At 41.4% G+C, this 20,418-nt stretch overlaps 2 protein-coding genes across 2 annotated transcripts; both read right to left on the bottom strand.

Annotated features, from left to right (window-relative positions):
- Nucleotides 1–4,352: 4,352 nt before the first annotated feature.
- Nucleotides 4,353–9,511, bottom strand: OSGEPL1 (O-sialoglycoprotein endopeptidase like 1). The gene is made up of 7 exons (XM_082001490.1): nucleotides 9,246–9,511; nucleotides 8,215–8,602; nucleotides 7,114–7,318; nucleotides 6,882–7,030; nucleotides 6,249–6,379; nucleotides 6,012–6,083; nucleotides 4,353–4,887 (listed from the first exon to the last, which is right to left on the bottom strand). Exons 1-7 carry the CDS (start codon nucleotides 9,455–9,457, stop codon nucleotides 4,794–4,796), a joined length of 1,251 nt encoding a protein of 416 aa, XP_081857616.1. The 5' UTR covers nucleotides 9,458–9,511; the 3' UTR covers nucleotides 4,353–4,793.
- A 2,335-nt stretch (nucleotides 9,512–11,846) lies between these two features.
- Nucleotides 11,847–16,720, bottom strand: ORMDL1 (ORMDL sphingolipid biosynthesis regulator 1; the record flags this gene model as incomplete). Its single annotated transcript, XM_082001470.1, has 3 exons — nucleotides 16,090–16,720; nucleotides 13,514–13,665; nucleotides 11,847–11,982 (listed from the first exon to the last, which is right to left on the bottom strand). Exons 1-3 carry the CDS (start codon nucleotides 16,261–16,263, stop codon nucleotides 11,847–11,849), a joined length of 462 nt encoding a protein of 153 aa, XP_081857596.1. The 5' UTR covers nucleotides 16,264–16,720.
- Between the last annotated feature and the right edge of the window lie 3,698 nt (nucleotides 16,721–20,418).

Here is a 20,418-nt window from a genome sequence, read left to right as displayed (position 1 = left end):
TACATGAATATATATTTAGGTTTGCGATGAATAGGTTCACCAATGTGGTAAGATCAACAGAGGCCTATTAAGATACAATAACATACCAGACTGCAGCAGAGGTTAGCTCTTCAGCAAAAGCTTCTGAAGAAACAACTGGAAAAAATCATAGCTATTTGCAGGAATATAGAGTACGGTGAGTTAGTGAACTCTTGATTCCATTTCTACTGGGGTTTAAAAAGAAGATGGAAATCCCAAATTTAAGTAAACATCTTCAGCCATATTCTAGTAAGAAAACTGTAAATTTACTGATTTTTTAAATTCAAAGTTGACATTGATATTTTTACATCTAGGTATCATATCTTGTAATTTTCTTGTGTTTAAATGATAATATATTTATATCTTTTATATATTAAATACTAAAATAACTTCAGTGTTTTAAGCTATTGTCGTATTGCTACTTCTAAAAAAAGAAAAAAAACCCACTTTTTTTTATGTTTTGTGGAGTTAAAACTGAAAGAGAACTGCCACTGTTTGGGGTTTTTTTGGGACACAATTTCAAATGCAAGCATTTTCAGTATGCACAGAATGAGTGTTTTTATGTCCAAGAGGGAGCTGAGTTTGATGCTGGTACTCTGTCAGTAGAAGGTATTTCCTTAGAGATGATGATTGTAGTTTGTTGTCTGTCTTCTAATGTATGCATGTGTATGTCTTTACAGCTAATAAACTATGAGAGATCATTGTTCCTGGTTAAAATTAGCATCAGAGATACAGAGAAAACATCCTTGCTCCAGGAATTAATAGGTTTGTCTAGCCTGTGGTGTTGCTTGGTTATCTGAGTAGTTCTTGTAGCCCAGACTGATACAGTGTTCAGTACTCCTCAAATGAGGATGCTCTAAGAGTATTTGCTGCTATACTGAACTGTACAAGCTGGCACAAGATACCTTAATCATGAGGACAGCACTCCCCTGAAAGCAGCATAGCCTGGAGGTGGCATTTCTGGGTGGCACAATTGTAGTCTGAAGAGTGATCAAAAGGGATTCACCTCAGAAGGTAGAAACTACTCCCCGAAGGATGCATCTCATGAGATACGGGTTTAATTTGCCGTGATGTGATCTGTATAAAGAGGCAGAGTGCTTTTAAACACAAAATGAAATCACAATTGTACTTCAGCTTCCATGTTTGCTGATTGTTGGTAAGGTTTGTGAAGCTGCAATTCTGTTGATCATTTTATTGATGTAAGCAGTTAGGTATTGATGTAAACAATCCTTACAGCTGATGTAGTAACTGTTTTCTCATGGGCTGCCTGTCATGCATCAGGCTTTAAGGCCCATTCCAGTGATGGAGTTTGATGGTAAGAGGTAAGGACTGTGCACAGTAATATAGACACTGCAGTATAGTCTTTAAAATAATACAAGCCCTTTCTGATTTCAGGTTGGCATTTACTGAACTGAAATTGCCGAGTATACCATGAAGGTTTGAGAGGAATAAAGATTTTTGTAGCTTAATAAAATGTATTTTGATTCCAGTTTGATTTTTTTTTTTAGCAGATGACACTCATTATCAAATACTAGTTAAAATTCTGTACATATAGTACAGTTGCTGGCAAATATTGTGCAACCATTTGTTTATAAAAGTAATGCAGTTACTTTTTCTGTAAGTAATGAAATGAAAGTTCTGTAGAAACAAATGAAAAACATCATTGTTCATCAAAATAAGAACTTAGGTTTTTTGATGCTTTAAATTCCAGCATAGGAAAATATCCTTACAAAGGCACTGTAAAACCAAGGTTTAAACTGTAGACAAGCAGAGACTATGGTTGGAAGTTTTTCTTCTTCCCTTATTTGAGCACTGCAAAACTTTAAAATGTCCTGTAGGAGGCAGTTGTTCTATTAATTTATGTAAGAAAACTGCTCATGTTGTTATAGATACTGAATTCCAAGTAAATGTTTTCAGTTGTACTAACTACTCTAAAACTTATTCAAACATATTCCATGAAGCTAGACTTTCAAGATTAAATTATTTTTTGGTTTAACATCTTACCAGTTGTTTGACAGTTACTGAATATACTTTAACAACAAAATGACTCTTGAAGTGATATAAAATTATGACATTCTATGGGTTTTAATAATATCCAGAAGGTTAATAAGCAGTGAGGACAATGCTTATATATTGCATACATTATAGCAGTGTAGGGCTGCAAGGGATCTCCAGAGGTCATCTACAGCCTTGTTCTGAGTGAAGAATGAAGTATTTGCAGAACATTGTAAGTTATTTTAATACATAACATGCAATGATTGAGCAATCTGTTTTCAATGGGTAACATGCTCCATTACTTACTGAAAATAGAAAGCTTCTCCTAACAGCTTTTTAAGCCTTTTCTGCAAATTAAGCTAAATACTTTAATCCTTCCTTCAAAGAACGGAACACTGGTTTTATAACAACACATTTAATAGACTGAGAGTTTTTCAGTGTTATCACCTTCATTGTTACAGCCTCTTACTGCAAAAAAAAAAAACAACCCTGTATTTCTTGTCTCTTACATGTTATTACTCTAGTAAAGACCAAATATATGCATCTCAGCACTATACTGTTGATTCATATTAGATTTTATTCTATTAGTCCTACAAGTGTACCTCATTACTCCTAGTGGGTATTTTGTATTTGCTTGTCTCTAGTATACTAGCCTACTGAATTTTATTTTGTTTTTTTTTTTTCTCCAAAAAACAAATGTCATCCTACTTGTAAGTAGGTTTCCTAAGTGTTAGCAGCTGCTTTCAACACAGTGTGAGCTGCACTTTCTCCAGTCTTTTGTGCTTTCAATTTTCAGCTGCAAATAAATAAAATGTACAGAATGAGACATTGAAGCAAACCTTTCAAGACCTTGTGTGCTCTATAATCACAGTTCATTGAAAGACCATCAATAACTATTCATTGAGCACTGATTTTCAAATGTGTAATTTTTTTTTTTTAATATACTGTGATAGGCCAGGAAATTATCATAACAGCCTTTCTAATTCCTTGCTAAAAGAGCTCTCCACTTAAATATTTCAAAAGGTTAGAATATGATTACTTGAGGCATTGTTCCCATATACTTGTTTTGGAAAAGCTTTAAGTGTTTTTTTTTTAAATGTTAAAAAAATAACCATTTTTGCTGTGTAAAGTCTCAAACACTTAATTGAGAGGAGATAAACGTAATAGTGATCTTAACTGTATTTATAGTATCACATAAGAAAGCTTCTGCTGTGGTAGAACCAAGCTCTCTGGTCCAAACAACAGTAGTTTTGGAAGGCTTGGGACATACTGGAACCACTCTGCCTCCAGTTCATAAGGCTGTGTCCCCCATGTGAAATCTCTGTTGGATTTTATCAGCATTTACTGTATCATTTAACAGCTATTTAGGGATTTCTTCCTCCTCAATCTTCAGAAAGTTGGAAGCAGGGAGAGCCTTTCTGAGCAGCAAGAGTGAGTGGCTTATTGATCCCAAGGAAGGTACAACCAGCACTAAAAACTGGGAGACTTGAGAGATTAGGTGTCATACAGAGGAAAAAAAGGTTTTGCTTACTGTTAGTTTCACAAATTCCAGTCTTTCATCGGTGTTGAAATCAGTAAGCCAGATGTATAAACATACTGCTGGATAAGGCCTCTTAAATGTGATAGTTAGGTTTATTAAATGATATATTACCTTACCAAGAAGATAAATTACTTTAATGGTACAGATAAATTACTTGTAGTTGAAATCCCATGAAAATGGGACTCCAGAAATGCCACGTAACAAAATGTAAATACTGTGTACTCTTCCGCTACTTTCTGTTCAATGAGGGCTCTTAACCTTCTTCCAAAAATTAAGTATTGGAGAAAATATAATGCATGTACCTTGTTAATTTGTTACATCTTTTTTTAAGTCAATGAAAAAAAATTAAAAACACAGGCAACTTGTTTGCATGTTTATAACTGTCCCACAAATCACAACTACTTGTTTTTATGTAAATGAAGGCAATTTTAAACATATGCAGTATGAATTGGAATTGCTTAATACTTGAAGTATTTATTCCACTAAATACCATTGCATGAATAATAATGTAAAAGCAGATTATCAAAAGGCAAGGTCAAATAACCCATTATTCACATCCAAACTCAGAATTTGCATCTTAACAGCTCACTTTCTTACACTGCGATTAGCTCTACTGAGCTGTTCATTAGAAAAGGAGAAAATTAAAAGGCAATAGCCCTATACCCCAAAATTTCCATTTTGTACAGGTAAGAATATGTTTTGCACACCAGCGGCAGAAAATGAAGTACTGTTGAAATTCAGTTGTACTGGCACAGCTAACACGTTGACATCTTCTTGCAAATTTGTGCTCTCTCAAGTTTACTTTCTGTAACTTTTCAGTCATGGAAGGTATGGATTTTTTTTTTTAACGTAAAATAACTTGCTCCAGTTTTTTAACGTAGTATAGATTATAAACCTTATATGAATTATGTATTACATTAAATTACAAGTTTTATAAATTTATAATATATACACCATATGATAAGTTATAAAGTATAAACAATGGAGAGATTTTCATTTGTGTAAGCTTGTATTTATTAGCAAGTGCACTTTTAATTTTTTTCTTGCTGTTTTAATACCTAGAACTCTAGACATTTGTGGAACAGTCACTGGAATCATTTTGGTGATGATACCACACAGCATTTATTTCTCTGACAGGTGATTTTCAATACTTATATTTACTGACAGTACTTGGTTTACAACAGCACTGAAACAGTTCTTATTGAACAATTCATAGTTGCAGTTACTTTACCATGTTACTTTAAGATGCCAACCATTGTATCTTCTTTTTTAGTTTTGGCACCTTGATGGAATCTTCTTCAACTCTTTTTGAAATATCAATTCCAAGGGGAGCTCTAGAAAATAATAAAATTATGTATTTGTTAAAAATAAGTAACACTATTGCTGTATCACACAGATGTGCAGATGCACTTTTTTTTTTTTTTTTACACAATGAGCATGGAAGTCACAGTACTTTGCAGATTCCCTGCACTGTACAACTGTGTGACCAGTAAAATGGTCCACCCGAAGCCCTATCTAGAAACATCTTTACATTGAGGAAATGTTTGCATTTGTAACTGTTCCAAACTCAGGAAACCGAGTTGTGATTTCAAAGACATCTTTTGGGGACGTTGTTCTATTTAGATTCTGATTTTAGTTGCTAATTCATGTTACCCCTCACTGATGAGTGCAAGACATCAGAAATTCACGGGTATCTCCTGTAAGCATCTGAAAGAATATGTAGTCTACAGCTAGAAAAACTTAGTATTTTATTCGCTGAGATATATAAAGCAAGTTATTTTTGAAGAGGAGTATTTTGTCATTTTTCATGTGAAAATTATAAAACCATTTTTTTTGTCCTGAGACCTTCCAAGTCTGTTTTCCTGGCAGTGTAAAGGGGAAAACCTGAAAAAAAAAATTCAAGTTTAAGACCAGCTGGTACTTTTGAAATACTAGAATTTTGTTTGGCTTTAAGCCTAGGATCTACTTATATCCACAGAACGAGACTTACCTAACAAGTCACTACAAAAAAAAAAAAAAAAATCAAATCAGTATTATCAGTAGAAAAACCCCACGGTATTATCTGATGTTACATGTCAAATTCTTTTTTAAAATTGATTGCTCATCATGAATGCACAGGCTGACTTAAATCAAAATTCTCTATGTCTACAGTGGCTGAGAAGCTAGGGGGAGTGTATTACAGCCTAACTTGCTCCAGTTCTCCCATACCACAGTGGTAACAGGAAAATACCTAGAACTGTTAGCATGTATGGTAATATAAGTTTCTGAGCCAAAACAAACGTGTTAGACACAATCATTTGTATTTCACAACTACATTGAAAAGGAAGTGCTGGTAACTTTCAAAGCTTATATGCATCAAAGACACTCCCCATCAGCTTCTGCTACTCTTTTTAGGCTACACCTCCCTCCACTTTCATTGACCACAGTAAGCGAAGAAATAGACTGTGAAGTCACTTACTTTGGTTCATAGCGGATGCCGTCAGTACTATGTAAAACACCGAGTCCTGCACGTAACCTTTCAATGCCATTCCTAAGCAAGAAAGTAATTATGTAAAAATGCAATTAAAAAAAAAGCAATTACATAACTCTCTGCATAAGTGTATGTGGTTCAGTTACCATAAATTGAAGTTCTTGTCTCTGATGTCAACTTTTAAAGAATGTTACAGAAACTAATACACAGAGAAACAACTCTTACCATGCAATCATAACACCATTATCAGTGCACAGTCTTGGAGGAGGACACAGAAAAGCAAAATCATTTGCATCTGCCAATGTCTGTAGACCTTTTCGGATATACTGATTACTTGCAACTCCTCCTGATACAACCTGACAGCAGTTTGAAAAATTAAAAAGGCATTAACTTAGAAGTACTGATGGGTCACATTCAACTAACGTCCTATTTTAAAAAAGGTCAGATTAAGTTCTGAAGACAGCAATAAATAACGCACTTAAAGATTAAATCATATCTTTGAAGACAAAAACCTATCTTCAGAAAAGAGTACAATGTGAGCTTACTATGCTAACAGAGATTCCTGAATGAAAGCATGTTATAGCTAGAACAGCTGTCAAGTATTGGGGAACACTAGGTCAAATTACATGGCCTAAATCATTATGGAAGGTCAGATTAGATGGTAAGAAAATCGCTTTCTAGCTTAAAACAATATTTATTGTAAATATTTATATGACTATTACTTTAATCCTGGTATTTTAACAAAGTAATACATACTGAGATCTTCCTCACCTGTCAAGGGAGAAAGTATAACAAGGCATCTGCATCTTCAAATGATGTTATACAGTCAAATATAAAAAGGGAAAAAAGTATACCCACCAAAGTTGCATTTTTTGATGATAATATGCTATTTTTTATGCAGAACAGCATGGCTCTATATGTCCGCTGGATAATATGAATGGCCACTGCATGCTGTACAGCAGCAGCAATATCCTTAACACAGGATAGGATCTCACCTTCTTGAATACCTATAAAAATGTATGATCAAATATGTTTTCCTGAGCATAGGTCATCAAAAGCATGGTTTATATCTGACTTCGTTTAAAAATACCTTCTTCTTTTTCTTTTTGTATAATGGCTTTATTGACAAGGTTCTGAAGTCCAGAAAAGGAAAAGTCACAGTTTCGATATTGTTGCATGGGAAGCCTGAATGTGTGCAGCTGCCGGTTTCCAGTTTGAGCCAAGTGCTCTATCGCCTTCCCCCCGGCCATGCTTTGGCACTCTGGGTGCTTTCTTAAAGAGAGTCTTCTTGCTACCTAAGGAGATAATAAACAACAGACTCTGAATAGAGTGCTAAACTAATTCCTCCTGTAACTGCATCACTGTATTGTAGTCTGTGGAGTAAAATTAGGCACCACAAAATCCAATCCAACGTCAAGTTATGAACAGGGAACAATAAGGACAAGACTTAAGCCAGCTGGATTTTTTTTTTCCTGGAGTAATTAGAAATGCAATTCTAGAAAAGGCTGGGCAAACATGATGATGAACAAATTTTGCAGGAAACATTAATTACCCAATTTTTGTGCTATAGGAAACACACACAGACTGCCACACCATATCAGCAGATAAACATGAACAAAACTCGTTTCAACTTTCAACAATCCCTTTTCTGACTCCACTCACTCCCTCACTTTTTTAATGAATACACACAAATACTATTTAAAAACTCTGCTTGTGCTCGAGAACAAAACTGTTAAATGACCAATTTTACAGACTGTACTCAGTGACACAGAAAATGTAGATTCTGAAAGCCAAACCAGGCTTTTCAAACTGTACAAAAAAATGGCAAGAAATGTTTTAATATGCATTGTTTTAAACCTGACACCATCTTTTAAAATACCACTATTAATCTTCTCAAATTCATACAACTTGTTGGGCACCAACAAGTTGAAACTTGCAACACCAGGTTTTTTATCTATTTGCTAAAAATATAATTAATTTACATATGTTACAACTGATGCTATGCATAGATTTTTAACAGCCTCTTGTGTCTTGAATGTATAGTATTTCAAAAACACAAAAGAAAATGTCAAGCAAAGCTCATACTGTACTGTATTACTGTCCTCAGGCTGATGATACTACTATCACTATGTAGTATAAATGCAATAAAAAGAAAAAAACACGTAGATTGACTTACGTAAAGAAATATTACCTTATCCAGCATGTCACCTGGTGCTATATCTATGGTCTGTCCAAGCAGAAGGAAATCTGAAACTCCTTGTGCTACTGCCAAGATACAGTGGCCTCCAGAGAGTAAAAGAACCAAGAAAGGAAAATCCACGTCATGTGTCAGCCTGATGGTCAGTGCGTGAGCCTCCATGTGATGAATGGGTATGAACGGCTTCTGGTACTTGCTCACCAAATTCAAGCTGTACTGCAGCCCCACTTCAAGGCTTAGTGCAAGTCCTGGTTTCACTGTAGTTGCAACAGCTGCAAGTTCATGTACAGAAACTCCACTGACACCAAGCGCTTCTTTTACTACTTGCTCGATGTTTTCTCTGTGAAGTTGCTGTGCCACCACTGGAATTATTCCACCTGCTCTAATAAAAATAGAATGACTATATATTTGTATTTTGTAACAGATAGAATGGCATAAAACCAGATTTGAAACAGCCCTTAACCTTGCCACACCCTGCCCGTTTCCTCAGCACCTTCCCAAATATCTTGTTTAGCGTAAAGGGCATCTATGCACTGAAGAGGGCGTAATGATCACTGGGAGGTCGGAAAAGGATGTCGCTTGCCCTTTTTTGGTACACATACCTCTTAAATGTATCTCAACACTGTTCCAAAAGTATGTCTGTAACTCAGTATTCACAAGCCCTCACTTGTCAGTTCAGGTACTTAGCCACCAATGCCTATATTTGATTAATTTTCCCTTAATAAAGATTGAGACATTTGGTGGTTTTAACAGTAATACTGATTTCACCTTTAATTCAAGCTAGGTAAGTACTCTTGTCTCTGCTTGGAAGAAAAAAGTGGAGGAAACTCGTTAAATGCACAGCATTTCTTCCCTCACCCTCCGTAACCGCTCAAGCAGGATGCGTTGTGGCCCAAGGGATAGGCCCTTACACCCACCCACTTCTTAGTTTTCTGGAGAAGACTTTTATATGGATGATATTACACGTAATAAACAACAATAAAATTATTATTAAGGCAAAAGCCCCGAGAGAAGTATGTTCTTACTGCAAGTGGACTTCCTTCTGACAGCGCAGCGCTTCTCCCAGGACGCGGCCGGCATCGTCCACCACGGCAGCGCCGGTGTCATCGCAGCTCGTCTCTATTCCCAGAACGACTTTCCGAAGATGCGGTTCTCCAGCGCGAGCAGAGCTGCTCCTCAGCCACGCCGCTCGGCCGCCTTTAACCGATGTCCACAGGCTCCTGGCAGCGCTGCTCATTGCCACCGACCCGCCTGCTAGCGATGTCTAAGAAAGACCGGTACAGTTTATTATTCCTGGAGGGTGGCCAAGCACGTGCTCTCTCTGGTTTTTCTGAGGAGGTGGTATTACTTTTAAAGTTACGAATGACCACGCGGGATTTTTAAGACCCTAAGGGGAAGAAAAAAAAAAAACCAAACCACACCACCTAATTTTTGTGGGGAGCTCTGGTTTTACCTTAATCGTCCTTGACGAGAGTTCTTCACCCACGCTGGCGGCGTACGGCGCTTCCTGCGATCCTAAGGGAGGGACGCAAACCACAGTGAGCGTAGCCGCGACTCGCGGCTCAGCCCTCCGCGGCCCCGGCGGGCAGCCCGTTACGGGCCTCGTCCCGTCGCAGTTTCACCGCCCAAGGCGGGGCGGCGGGGCCGCGGAGCTGCCGCTCGCCGCCGGCGGCCCGGCCAGCAGGTGAAGGCGGAAGGATCGCCGCTACGCTGCGCCAGCGCGGCCACTTTTATCGCCGCGTTTTGGCAGTGCACCCTCGTATCGCGATTTATCGCCGCCTCCCGCGCCCGCCTCTTCCGGCGGCACGCTGCCGCCCCGCCAGGGGACGCCACCGCCCCCCCGCGCCGGCAGCAGGCACCGCCCACCGCGGGGCACGGGGCGTGGCTCCCGCCGGCACCGCCCCCGCGGCCGGCGCAGGCGCGGAGCGGGGCGAGGCGCCCCCGCGGCAGCCGGCGCCGCGCTCCCGCCTCCCTCCAAGGCCAAGCGGTTTCAGTTCCGCAAGCCACGCGCGTTGCGCGCCCGCCCAAGGCACCCCCGCGCCGCAGCCTGGCGTCCCGCCACTACCCAGGACCCGCCGCCCCGGGTCGGTAAGCGCGGGCCGTCAGTTGTAGGCCCGGCGGCGGTGGTCAAGGGGCCAGCGTAGCCTTGTGAGCGCCATTATTTAAAACTTAGCCAGCTACCCCTTTCCGGACAAACACCACATAGAATTACAAAAAAATCAATAACTCATTACTTTTTTTTTTTTTTTAACTGCATCTTTATCAAGAAAGTAAATAGCCAGAAAATGCTCTTCACAAGAAAAGAAGTATGCCACTGGGGGCTTTGTTTTTTTTTTTTATTTGTTTTTCCAGCTCACTGGCTGTCGCTGCAACCAAAATGTAAATCGAGCCTTAAATGGTGTCTTCTGTTAAATCTGAGACGGTTTTGGCTGGCGGACATAGGGTAGACTTCACAATTAATTGTTTTTCCAAGACAGAGAAATAAGTCCTCAGAGCTCTAGATGTACCCTCTTCACTCTAGTTCCAGAGTTGATGTATACAGAATTACTCCGTACTACACGGTACCCCTAAACCACAGCATTCCTCCACACTTCTGAGACATGCAAATTATCTACACCTTTTTCTGCAAAAGAATAGTCCATGTGATTTGCCTATTCACCTACTTCTAGCTTGGCCTCTGTTCTAACCTGCACAGAGTCTCTCCTGTGTGTTCTGACATTGCTGCTCCATAATGGAGCTGCTTCTCCTACAACAGCAGCAATGCTCTCCCGCTCCATTACCGGCCTCTCAACTACTGAAAAATAATCCATCAGTCAAGTATCAAAGAAAATAGTCAAAAATCTGCTCCTTGAAAGAAAACCAAATTTTTCAGGATGTCCCATTTACACACAGAAAAGTCGGTCTCCTGGTAAGCAAAATGAAATAAACACAACAGTGGCAACTTGTAAAAGCGTACATACACTGAGCTATCAAGTTGATGTAAAAATCCCCTGAGCTGACAGTTAAGGACTTTCTTCGGTCTTTGTGACAAAAAAAATCAGAAGAACAAATATGGCATGAATAATACCATCAGTTTATGCTAGCTGTCACAGTATTTACTGTGAGACAAACTTTTACAATGCAATAACAAGCACAAACACCTACAACCCATACAGCAGAAACTAGCTACTTTCACTCAATCTACGAATGCTGCCTCACCAGTCCTTGGCATCCAGGATCCTGGATTTATAAATATACAGTTACCATTTGCATTATGGTTGACTGGGTATTTGTGAAACACTATTCTCCATTTCAGCTGTTACTCACACCTCCTTTACAAGTCACTTGCATCAGCCAGGCATACATATAGCCGTAGTGGGGATTACACTTTAGAGCTGGGCCTGCCCAGTTCTTCATGGAAATCTTTCTTCTAGAGGTTTCCGATTCACATTTAAGTATTTGAAGGCATCTTCTTATAAACTCAACTTTCATCCCAGACAGTGCTGCAGGAAGTAGGAATTGTATCTCAGGTGTAAAAGCATCTCTTATTGAATACGATTAGATACACGGTACAGCAGACTACTCGTTTCCTTCACCTGGGGAGCAGCAAGAGCCACATCAGGGGCCATCGGTGTCAAACCTTCTGCTTAATATTTATTGATGCCAAAGATTCGAACGCCATGCAACTGTGGCAGCTTGGGGATAAGCACGGTCAGGAGCGAGGTTGTGTTGAGGATAAAGTGTGTTGGGTCATACTTTGTGTAGAAACTCGCCAGGAAGTACCTATGGGAGAAAAGGGAGCAAGCTTAGCTGATGACATCCTTGTCTAAAAAAATAAACAAAGCATAGCTGAAGAAAGTGCTTTAGTAATCAGTAATATCTCACTGGTTAACAACTGATCTATTCTTGTATTAAATATCTCACCTGAGGTTCTAGAATATCTGCAGAAAAATCATGGACTAAGTCTCTTCTTCCCGTACTTCTCAAGGTGCTAAAAAGCAACTCTCAGCTAGTAGTTTCCTCCAGCACTTCTCCCCGCCCTTCAACTTGGGAGCCTCTGAGTTCGGCAGCTACAAGCTTGATTTACGATACAGGTCTTACAAAGTGTAAGATCTGTTACCAAAGTACTCGCAGTTCTGCTACCCTAACAAGCTCAGTGACAAAGCATTTGACATTTTTCAGTGCAAAAATCATTTATGCTGAGCACATCTGTGATTGGCGTGATTTTAAAATGTTTCCCATCCAGCAGATGTTTCCAGCACATTTTTCTTTTTATCCAGTCCACAACCTGTTCAACTGCAAGAATAAGGAAATGTGCCTCAGAAAATCCTATTCACTACCAACTTCTTTATGCTTTGAGGCAATAATTTCATCTAGTTCGTTGCAAAAACTAGTCATAGAAATGAGGCTATCAGATTGTTGGGTTTTGGGGTTTTTTTCCCAGCAAAACAGAGATTTTATGCAGCTACTTACACATGATTAGTGCATGAAGAGAACCATACACAAGTGTTATCAATACAAAATTCCTACTGGAAAGGGGGAATCCCCCCAATCTTCAAAGAAAAAGGTGGGTTTTTTTGGTTTTTTTTTTTTAGGAGTTATATGTATTTTTTCAGTTTCTATCCTTTGTGAACCAACTTTCTAAACACGATGCAGGATCTTCCCTTCCCCCAACACCCTGCCATGCAAGTGGACAACTTCCTTCAGGGAAAAACAGAAAGACTTTAATTTAGAGTTTGGATATTAAATACGTATCCGATTTCCTTTAGTTACACAACCAAACTTTTGTCAACAGAGACAGGCGGTGTAGGATTTCTAATCTATTTACATAACTAGTGTAAACAGAAGAAAATCTGTACAAAGCAAAAGCGACATGCCAAATCCCAGACCCCATTTAGTGAGGACTGCTGCGCTCCTCGTAACTCACAAGTTGCAATACGGTTAATAAATGCTGTCATGTGCTAAAGGCAATTAGCTTAGACTTTTGATATTTATGACTTAAAATCTCTTGAAGAACTTCAAGAGTTAACAGTAAGTTTTCCTTACAACATTTTCTAACCTTTAAAACCTGCCCCATTAATAACTGTTGACAAACTTCAACTTCAGTATGTGAGCTGGAGTGTCAGCAGCTGCAGGAAGAAAGATTTTTGATTATATGGCCTGGAAATACGTACTCCCTACCTCTGTGATGCAAAAACAAGCAAGCAAAAAGAGAGAAAACACTTTTAGAATATAAATTGCAAATCATTTTGTTCCAGCTTTTGAAATTATGGGTTTATGATTCAGTTAATCCACAATACAGTTTTGAACTCACAGAATTATAGGAGAGATTGTGAAGAATTTTCTTGAAGATGTAAATTGTACTCCGTAATCCAGTTGTTCCCAGTGTGTTAGTAGCCTAGCTTTCCCCTGATCAGGTGTTTCAAAAGGAGTTCCCTTTACTGCATGCAAAAACACATACATTCCCTGGGGAAAATAAAAAGTGAATACAGTGGCACTTTTAGCTGTATTTTTTTGCAATTGCTACATTGTTCAATGCATTGTAAAAAAAGAGAGAGAAAATGAATTCCCACCCAGAAGAGCTGCTAGCCTGAAATTACAAATAATTGAAGAGGAAGGCAGAGACAAGAAGTGACTTACCTGTTTGTGCAGTCAGTAGCACAGTCGGAATTAAAGCTATGTGACATCTGATCCACTGCCTTGCCTTCTGCATTAGGTGGCAAAAATTGCACGAAATCAACAGAATTCTAACAAGTTTAACACTGTAATAAGTTTCGGGCTGCCGATTTATATTACCACTTTCCTAACACAGTGTTAACTGAGTTATGAGGTAGAGTGCGCACAAAGCAAAAATGCTATCTACGAATACCGGCAATATCCAAGAACTTTTGAAAGCTTTCTCAGCCCCTCACCAGCTTCAAATACTTAGAAGCCAACTACCAGCAACCTGTTGAACACCACCTGTCCATCTCTTTGCTGCTTCTCCTTAACCACACCGGACTTTCTTTATGACTGTTTCTGTTTGATGGGAGCATGCCATGTCTGGTCTGTTCCGAAAGATCCATTTGGGTCCACTGATTTCAGATAGGGGAGTCTGCTCTCTGCCAGTTTTAACAAACATTTGTTTTCTATCAGAGAGAGCACGCCCAATTCCAAGCAATAGTCTCTATCAGAAAATATCAGAGACTTCCTTTTCTTTCTCTCAGGTTCTTTCTTATACCCATACAGAAATCGTTACAGAAAGCTTTATACAGAAAAGTCACATTTCTTCTGACTTCTTATAAAAGGAGGTGAAACTTGAGCGAGTCACTTCACATCTTCTTCCACTTCTTTTTTTGGAAAGGCCCCCTGACCAGAGGCCTATTAACCTAAGAAAATTAATTTGCTTAATTAAATTCTTCGATTCATGATGTTTGCAGCGTATCAGTTTTAATAAGTTAACCAAAAAGGCACTTTAGGACAGATCCAAATGCTTGGATACTACACATTTTACTTTGCACTGGTACTTGCAGGAAGGACCACCAAAAATGCTTTCAAGGTCAGCTAAGAGTTTTCCATTAGTGGAAATCCAAGATTTTTTTGTTCATCAAATGATTCAAGGATTTGTTTCTGAAAAAGTGCCACTTAAATGCTGAAATATCCAAAAGTGCAGTTTATACTCATCTTCTAGTGTTCCACTAGAAAACTACTTGCCAGTGCATATTCTCATCCCTGTTGTCATTATAGCTACTTGCAATGAATTTGGTAAGGCATTCAGGAAATATTTAGTAATACTTGTCTCTGCCAACATCTTCTGAAGTCAGGCATGTCTGATGGTGTCAAAGATAGATAATGTACAAAATGCTCTAATGATGCTTACAATCCCACTATTAGTTTTAAACCTATCTACAAAAATAAAAAACTCAATTTTTTTTTTTTTTACAGGATTCAAGAGGGTATAATCCCACCACAGTCTTCAAAGTGAACTATCATTTTCCTAAATAAGGAAGAAGCTATCTTTTTCTCACAACTTTTTTGCTGTTAATCTTAGAAAGCTGAGTTAGCAAACCTCAAGTACGACGTAAATTGTTGGATTATGGCTCTCTTTTGTCTAAGCTTGGCAGGACCAATATACATACTTGCATTACTTTAAATGATTACAAGAAAATTATACCATCCTGGGGAGAGGAGGCAGAAAGATTCTTAAGGTCTTCGTCTTCCAAATCCTTTTGCATACAAAAGTCATCATGCAGATCAGAACCCACTGAATAACAAATGGTTTCAGGGCTTGGGTCAAGGTAGTCCAGTTTTTCCCACAGCTTTTAAGTAAGATTTTTCTTATGTCACGTATAGTGACAAAGTTGTATGCTGAAGTCATTCTGAGCTAAAATGTACCTAGCCTGACCAGAAATCAACACAAGAAGAACACAAGAACACATGAAGAACACAAATGTTTCTGTCCAAGGAAACAGATAAAGTGCTGAAATTAAACATTCTGGGATACTAACAGATTTATGTAGAAACATTAGTAGATAATATCCAAGAATTAAAAATGTAATCTATTTTCTGGATTCAGCACAGCTCTCTAATAATATACAAACCACTGTAAAAGTCGGTTGGCATGATGATTTTGTGTTTGCAAGATTCTACCTTAATTAAATACCTTTTAAAAGAATACATAAACTATGCAAGAAATATTTCACATCTTTTGTGCTTAAACCCAAAGTGATCATGTATCACTCCTCCCAAAACCAGCCAACTCATTTCATAGTGGATAAGCCAAATAGAGGTGGTGTTTTGGCTAGCTGGATTTCATTATGCATACAGCCTGGCTATTTTTGACTTTCCTGCTACTAAAAACAGATATGTATGAACAACTTTTTGAATTTTGTTACAAGAGAGTGAACTTACCAGGTTGTGAATCACATTTGTTAAAGTCCAGGCAACAGGGACACTAAAGAAAGGAATGCTGAGCAAGACAATATGCAGCATGCCAACTCCGAGCGCGTATGTCAGCCACATTCCACGACTGTTCATCACCCGCGTGTTTGGATTTACCTCGCTGTGGGCAACTCCTACGTTCATTTTTACCCTATAAAACAAATCTGTTTGAAGACTGAGATGACTGTTATAGAGAAGTACTTAACATACGCAATTTTCAAATTTGGGAAAAGGCTGTTTTAAATAAGCAGGTCTGGAAGGAACACAGTACATAAGCCAAGATGTACCTCAAGATCTTCAAAGTATAGTTTATAGAGAAGTCAGTACAAAGGGGCTGTTGGGAACTGTTTGTTTAAAAAAAAAAAAAAAAGCCCAAATCAAAAAAACCCACAAGCCTGCTACAGAAGGAACATTTAAAAAAAAAATGGTATGCTGTTGCTGCTAAAAGCTGAAGTTGCAAACCTGTAAGAAAGCAAGCTTTGTAACTTTTGTCCTCTAAATTCTTTTTTCCATCCATGACAATATTCGCAGTTCTTTCTCACTTCCCATATCAGGTGATTTTCCTCCTGTTCATGCAACAGCTAGCGGAGAACTCTGCATACATCCGGAATACATAGGTGTATAAATTATAAATATACATAGGTGTATCTATTATAAGTCTATGTATAGGTGGCCCAGCCACCTACTGCTAGAAAGAACAAACAAGGACTAATTTATGCCTGCTTTTCCTGCAGCAGAGTGCAGATTTCAGATTCTCCTCCTCTCCCCATCTGTTAGTTTTCAGACAGACATTTGCATCTTTCAGATCTGGCTGAAATTAGCCAACGGCCTCAGAAGTTTTCTAAGTGACAGACGTATGAAGAGATACACAGGACAGTTTCATAATGCTGATTTCTTTGGGAGATTGGCAGAATTTACTGGAGGTGACACTCTCATCCTGTTGTACTAAAATTTGTAATGATAAAAAAATCATTGCATACTTCATACTCGCGTGATCTGTGAGACTGTTTATATCATTTATGGCACTGGGATGGAGACTTTTTAACTTCCTTCTAAGAGTCTACAAAAGCACTGTTCAGACAGCAAAAACAGCTTGCTTTCGGTAGGAAGCTGGCTTCTTATACCTGCCCAGGGCTGTAAGAGCACTGTAATACCCAAGTGCTTTGCAATATGAACGGTAGGATGTAGAATAAAAACAGATGCGATAAACCTGAAACTGAAGCCGGGCAATGCCGGTTTTAATATTTGCTGCGAAGCGTCTCAAGACGCTGGGGCTGGGCGCACGCTGCCCGAGCTGGGTGAAGGTAGACCGTTCCTCCCTCCCCGGGACGCAGCACCGCCCGTGAGCGCGTACCCAGACGTACATCTTGGCACCATCTACCACCGCCGCCCGTTCTTCCCTCGCGTTTCGTGTCTGACCAGAGGAGCACCTGCCCTCGGTTCTCTCTGCCCCCGCGCCGTGCCCCCTCGGCGCCGGGAGCCCAGCCGCACGAAGGCAGCGGCACGCTCTGCCCGCAGGCCCGGCGCAGGAGCCAGGGCCTCCCCAAAGCGCCACCTCCCTTCCCAGCCACGCACCGTGCGGGCTCCCCGGCAGACCCCGGCCCGCCAGGCCCCACCACTCGCCTCAGGGTCGGGCCTGGCGGCAGCCGCCGAATACCCCGGCCCCTGCTCCCGCCCTCCGCCTACCGAGCGCGGCCCCACCTTTCCGGAGACCCGCCGGCCCAAGTGCCACCGGCTGCGCTGTAGCCGCGACCGCCGAGGAGGAGGACGAGGCGCAGCAGCAGAGCGCTGGGCCGCCGGCCGCAGGTAGAGCCCGCCGGCTGCCCCGTGGGTAGGGCCGCCGGCGAGGGGCGGGGCCGGGCCGGGCCGCCCACACCGCCCACGGGAGAGGTAGCGGCAGCGGGGACGCCGCGGAGGCGCAGGTAGCGCAGCCCTGGGGCCCTGTGCGAGGCGGGCGCCCGGGAAGGGCGGAGGGGAGAGGGGCGGCGCGGGGCAGCTGCCTGCCCGCCGCGGGAAACAACGCCGCCGCCTCCCCCGAGGCCTCGGCCGCGGCGGGGACGCTGCTTCCCCCGGGCAGCGGGCGGCACCGCGGCGGGAACCGCTGCCACTCGGGGCGGCGCGGGACGGGCCTGAGCCTGCGCCGTGGCCTGGGCCTGGCGTCCCCCGAAGCGGGGCCGGGTCCTGCTGGGGAGCAAGGCCTTCTGGCCTGGGCGGGAGCAGCGTCCGTCACGGCAGCGGCTGCCCTCGGTTCGCCTCTGCTCGCCCCAGCGCCGCTCAGCTCGCCTAGCGGCGCGGCGACGCTGCCCCGGCCTCGCCTCGGCGCGGTCCCCCGTGCTTAAGGAAAAGCAGATCCGGCAACTGGGGATGTTCGTGTGGTTTTAGGTGAACTCTAGAGTGACGGTCCGCAGGTTTTATCGGCGGCTTTCCTCCTTTTTCTTCCTCATAAACTGCAGAATTACTTGAGTACGTGTTCTGGTGGGCTCCTCAGGAAGATGGCTGCTGGAGTGGGGTTTGGGTGCTGCTGCAGAAATCTGTGGGGCTGCAGCTATGAAGTTGAAGGAGGTGTTATTCGCAGTCTACCAGGTGGCGTGTGGTGTTACAGCTGTTGAGTGAGCCCCCGGTGCTGCGGTGTCCGACTTCCTTTAGAGGGGTAGAAGGGCTACGTGGGATGATGGTGCTCAAACACAGAAAATACTGCACCTGCCCACTGAGCAGGGCATATGGTATGTCAAGTCAGCAAAGAATTATAGTAGTAGTGTGGCTTGAGCGGAAATGTGTATCTTTCAGCTAAAAGTAATCAGGGGCTGGACACATTTCCATGGGAAGCAAGTACTGGCCATTGCTCCCTCCCAGCAGGTGCTGTGAGACGTGGCCAGCATGGCTGTATGACCGCGCGAGTCCTCCTTCGGCCATACGGCGAGCGGCCGGCAGCCATCCGCGCGGTATTTTGGGCCCAGGGAGCTGGCTCCTCTCCCAAAACACCTGCGTCAGTCACACCTCATAGAAAATTTGTCTTTGGGATCTGCAACGTTTGTGTTTTAAGGCTCTCCCTTGTCTCAGTCAGTGTTTTGTGGTAAAGATATCTAGCTCCGATCTGGCACTTATCATTAGTAAATCACGAAGCACTTGACACGGGAGTCCTGTTATAGCACGTGGATGCATGAGGAAGCCTGCCTTCCTGAATCTGTGTACATGATTAATACTGGTCTGTCTTCAACAACGTACATCTTCCCATGTTCCTTTTCCAGTTTGTTTGGTGGAAAACTGATTCGTCAGATATTTTTGCCACATCTGAAAGGCAAACTCCCTTTGGGAGGTAAATAATAAGTATAAAGAGAAAACCCCTTTGTAGCTGTTCTTAAAAAGTTTTAACGCTGCTTCCTCTTCAAAACACTGCATCTTTTTTTTCCCCCCCCAAGTAACCATGTTTTTGCTTTGTATTTTACATTTAAAGAGTGGCAGTCTTTAGAAAGATCCCAAGGCAGAGAAGTGTCCTGTAATTGTTATATCAGCTGTGTATACCCTGCAGGACAGTGGTGCTCTGGGGTGTTGTTTGCAGTCTCTTGCTGTGTCCTGACTGTGTCAGGAGGAAATCTGGGTTTGCTCCATTCCTCCACACGTGCTCATACCCTTGGGATGGTCTGGGTTCTCCAGCAGATAGCTTGGACTGAACCGATAGGGAAGCCAGGACTGCTGGGATTGTTTTGCCTTTCAATGTAAATAGCGTTACGTAATGTAACCCAGTAAAGAGTGATGCTGTGTAATAGAAGAAAAGTTCCTTGTAGGACAGAGAGCAAACGAAGTCTGAACCCTTCTTGAGGTGCAGAGCTGTCTAGCAATGGTCTTTTTCCTCCCCGTCCCATTCTTATATGCATGAAAAAATGTGGTTGAGTTCTTTGTGTCATGTTACAAGGGCCAGCAAAGATTTTTCCTGGAGCTTGGGTACTTAAACAGCAATGCATACAAAAACTCGCAGATCCACTTACAATCTCTTCATGGTAGAGTGTCTCTGTAATGCAGTAGGGATTTTATAACCCTTTGTAAGTGTTTTCAGTGATTAAAAAAAATTCTCCATTTGCTTATTGTAATATGAGGCATCTCCATTTTCAAGTGGAAGATACAGAGACACAGAAATAAAGTGCTCTGCCTGAGGGCATGCAGTCTGATCAGAAAGGCCAGGTTGTAATTCAGTCTTGCTCTATCTTGAAAATTATACTCTTTAGTAGCCATAATGTTATGTCTCGCCTACATTTAAAAGTTGCTGTAAAACAATTACTTAGCAATATGTATGTGTAATGT

This window comes from Phaethon aethereus (genome assembly GCF_964289735.1).
Source record: "Phaethon aethereus genome assembly, chromosome: 6".
NCBI classification, from domain to species: domain Eukaryota; kingdom Metazoa; phylum Chordata; class Aves; order Phaethontiformes; family Phaethontidae; genus Phaethon; species Phaethon aethereus.
This window is presented reverse-complemented; position numbering and strand designations above follow the sequence as displayed.

What these genes read in the sequence shown, in the direction of transcription:
- OSGEPL1 (XM_082001490.1), bottom strand. Translation starts at nt 9,457, where the DNA reads ATGAGCAGCGCTGCCAGGAGCCTGTGGACATCGGTTAAAGGCGGCCGA. An exon ending in ACAAAAAGAAAAAGAAGAAG is followed by an intron (nt 7,031 to 7,113) that starts GTATTTTTAAAC and finishes ACATTTTTATAG; the next exon opens with GTATTCAAGAAGGTGAGATC. An exon ending in AATGGTGTTATGATTGCATG is followed by an intron (nt 6,084 to 6,248) that starts GTAAGAGTTGTT and finishes TTTCTTGCTTAG; the next exon opens with GAATGGCATTGAAAGGTTAC.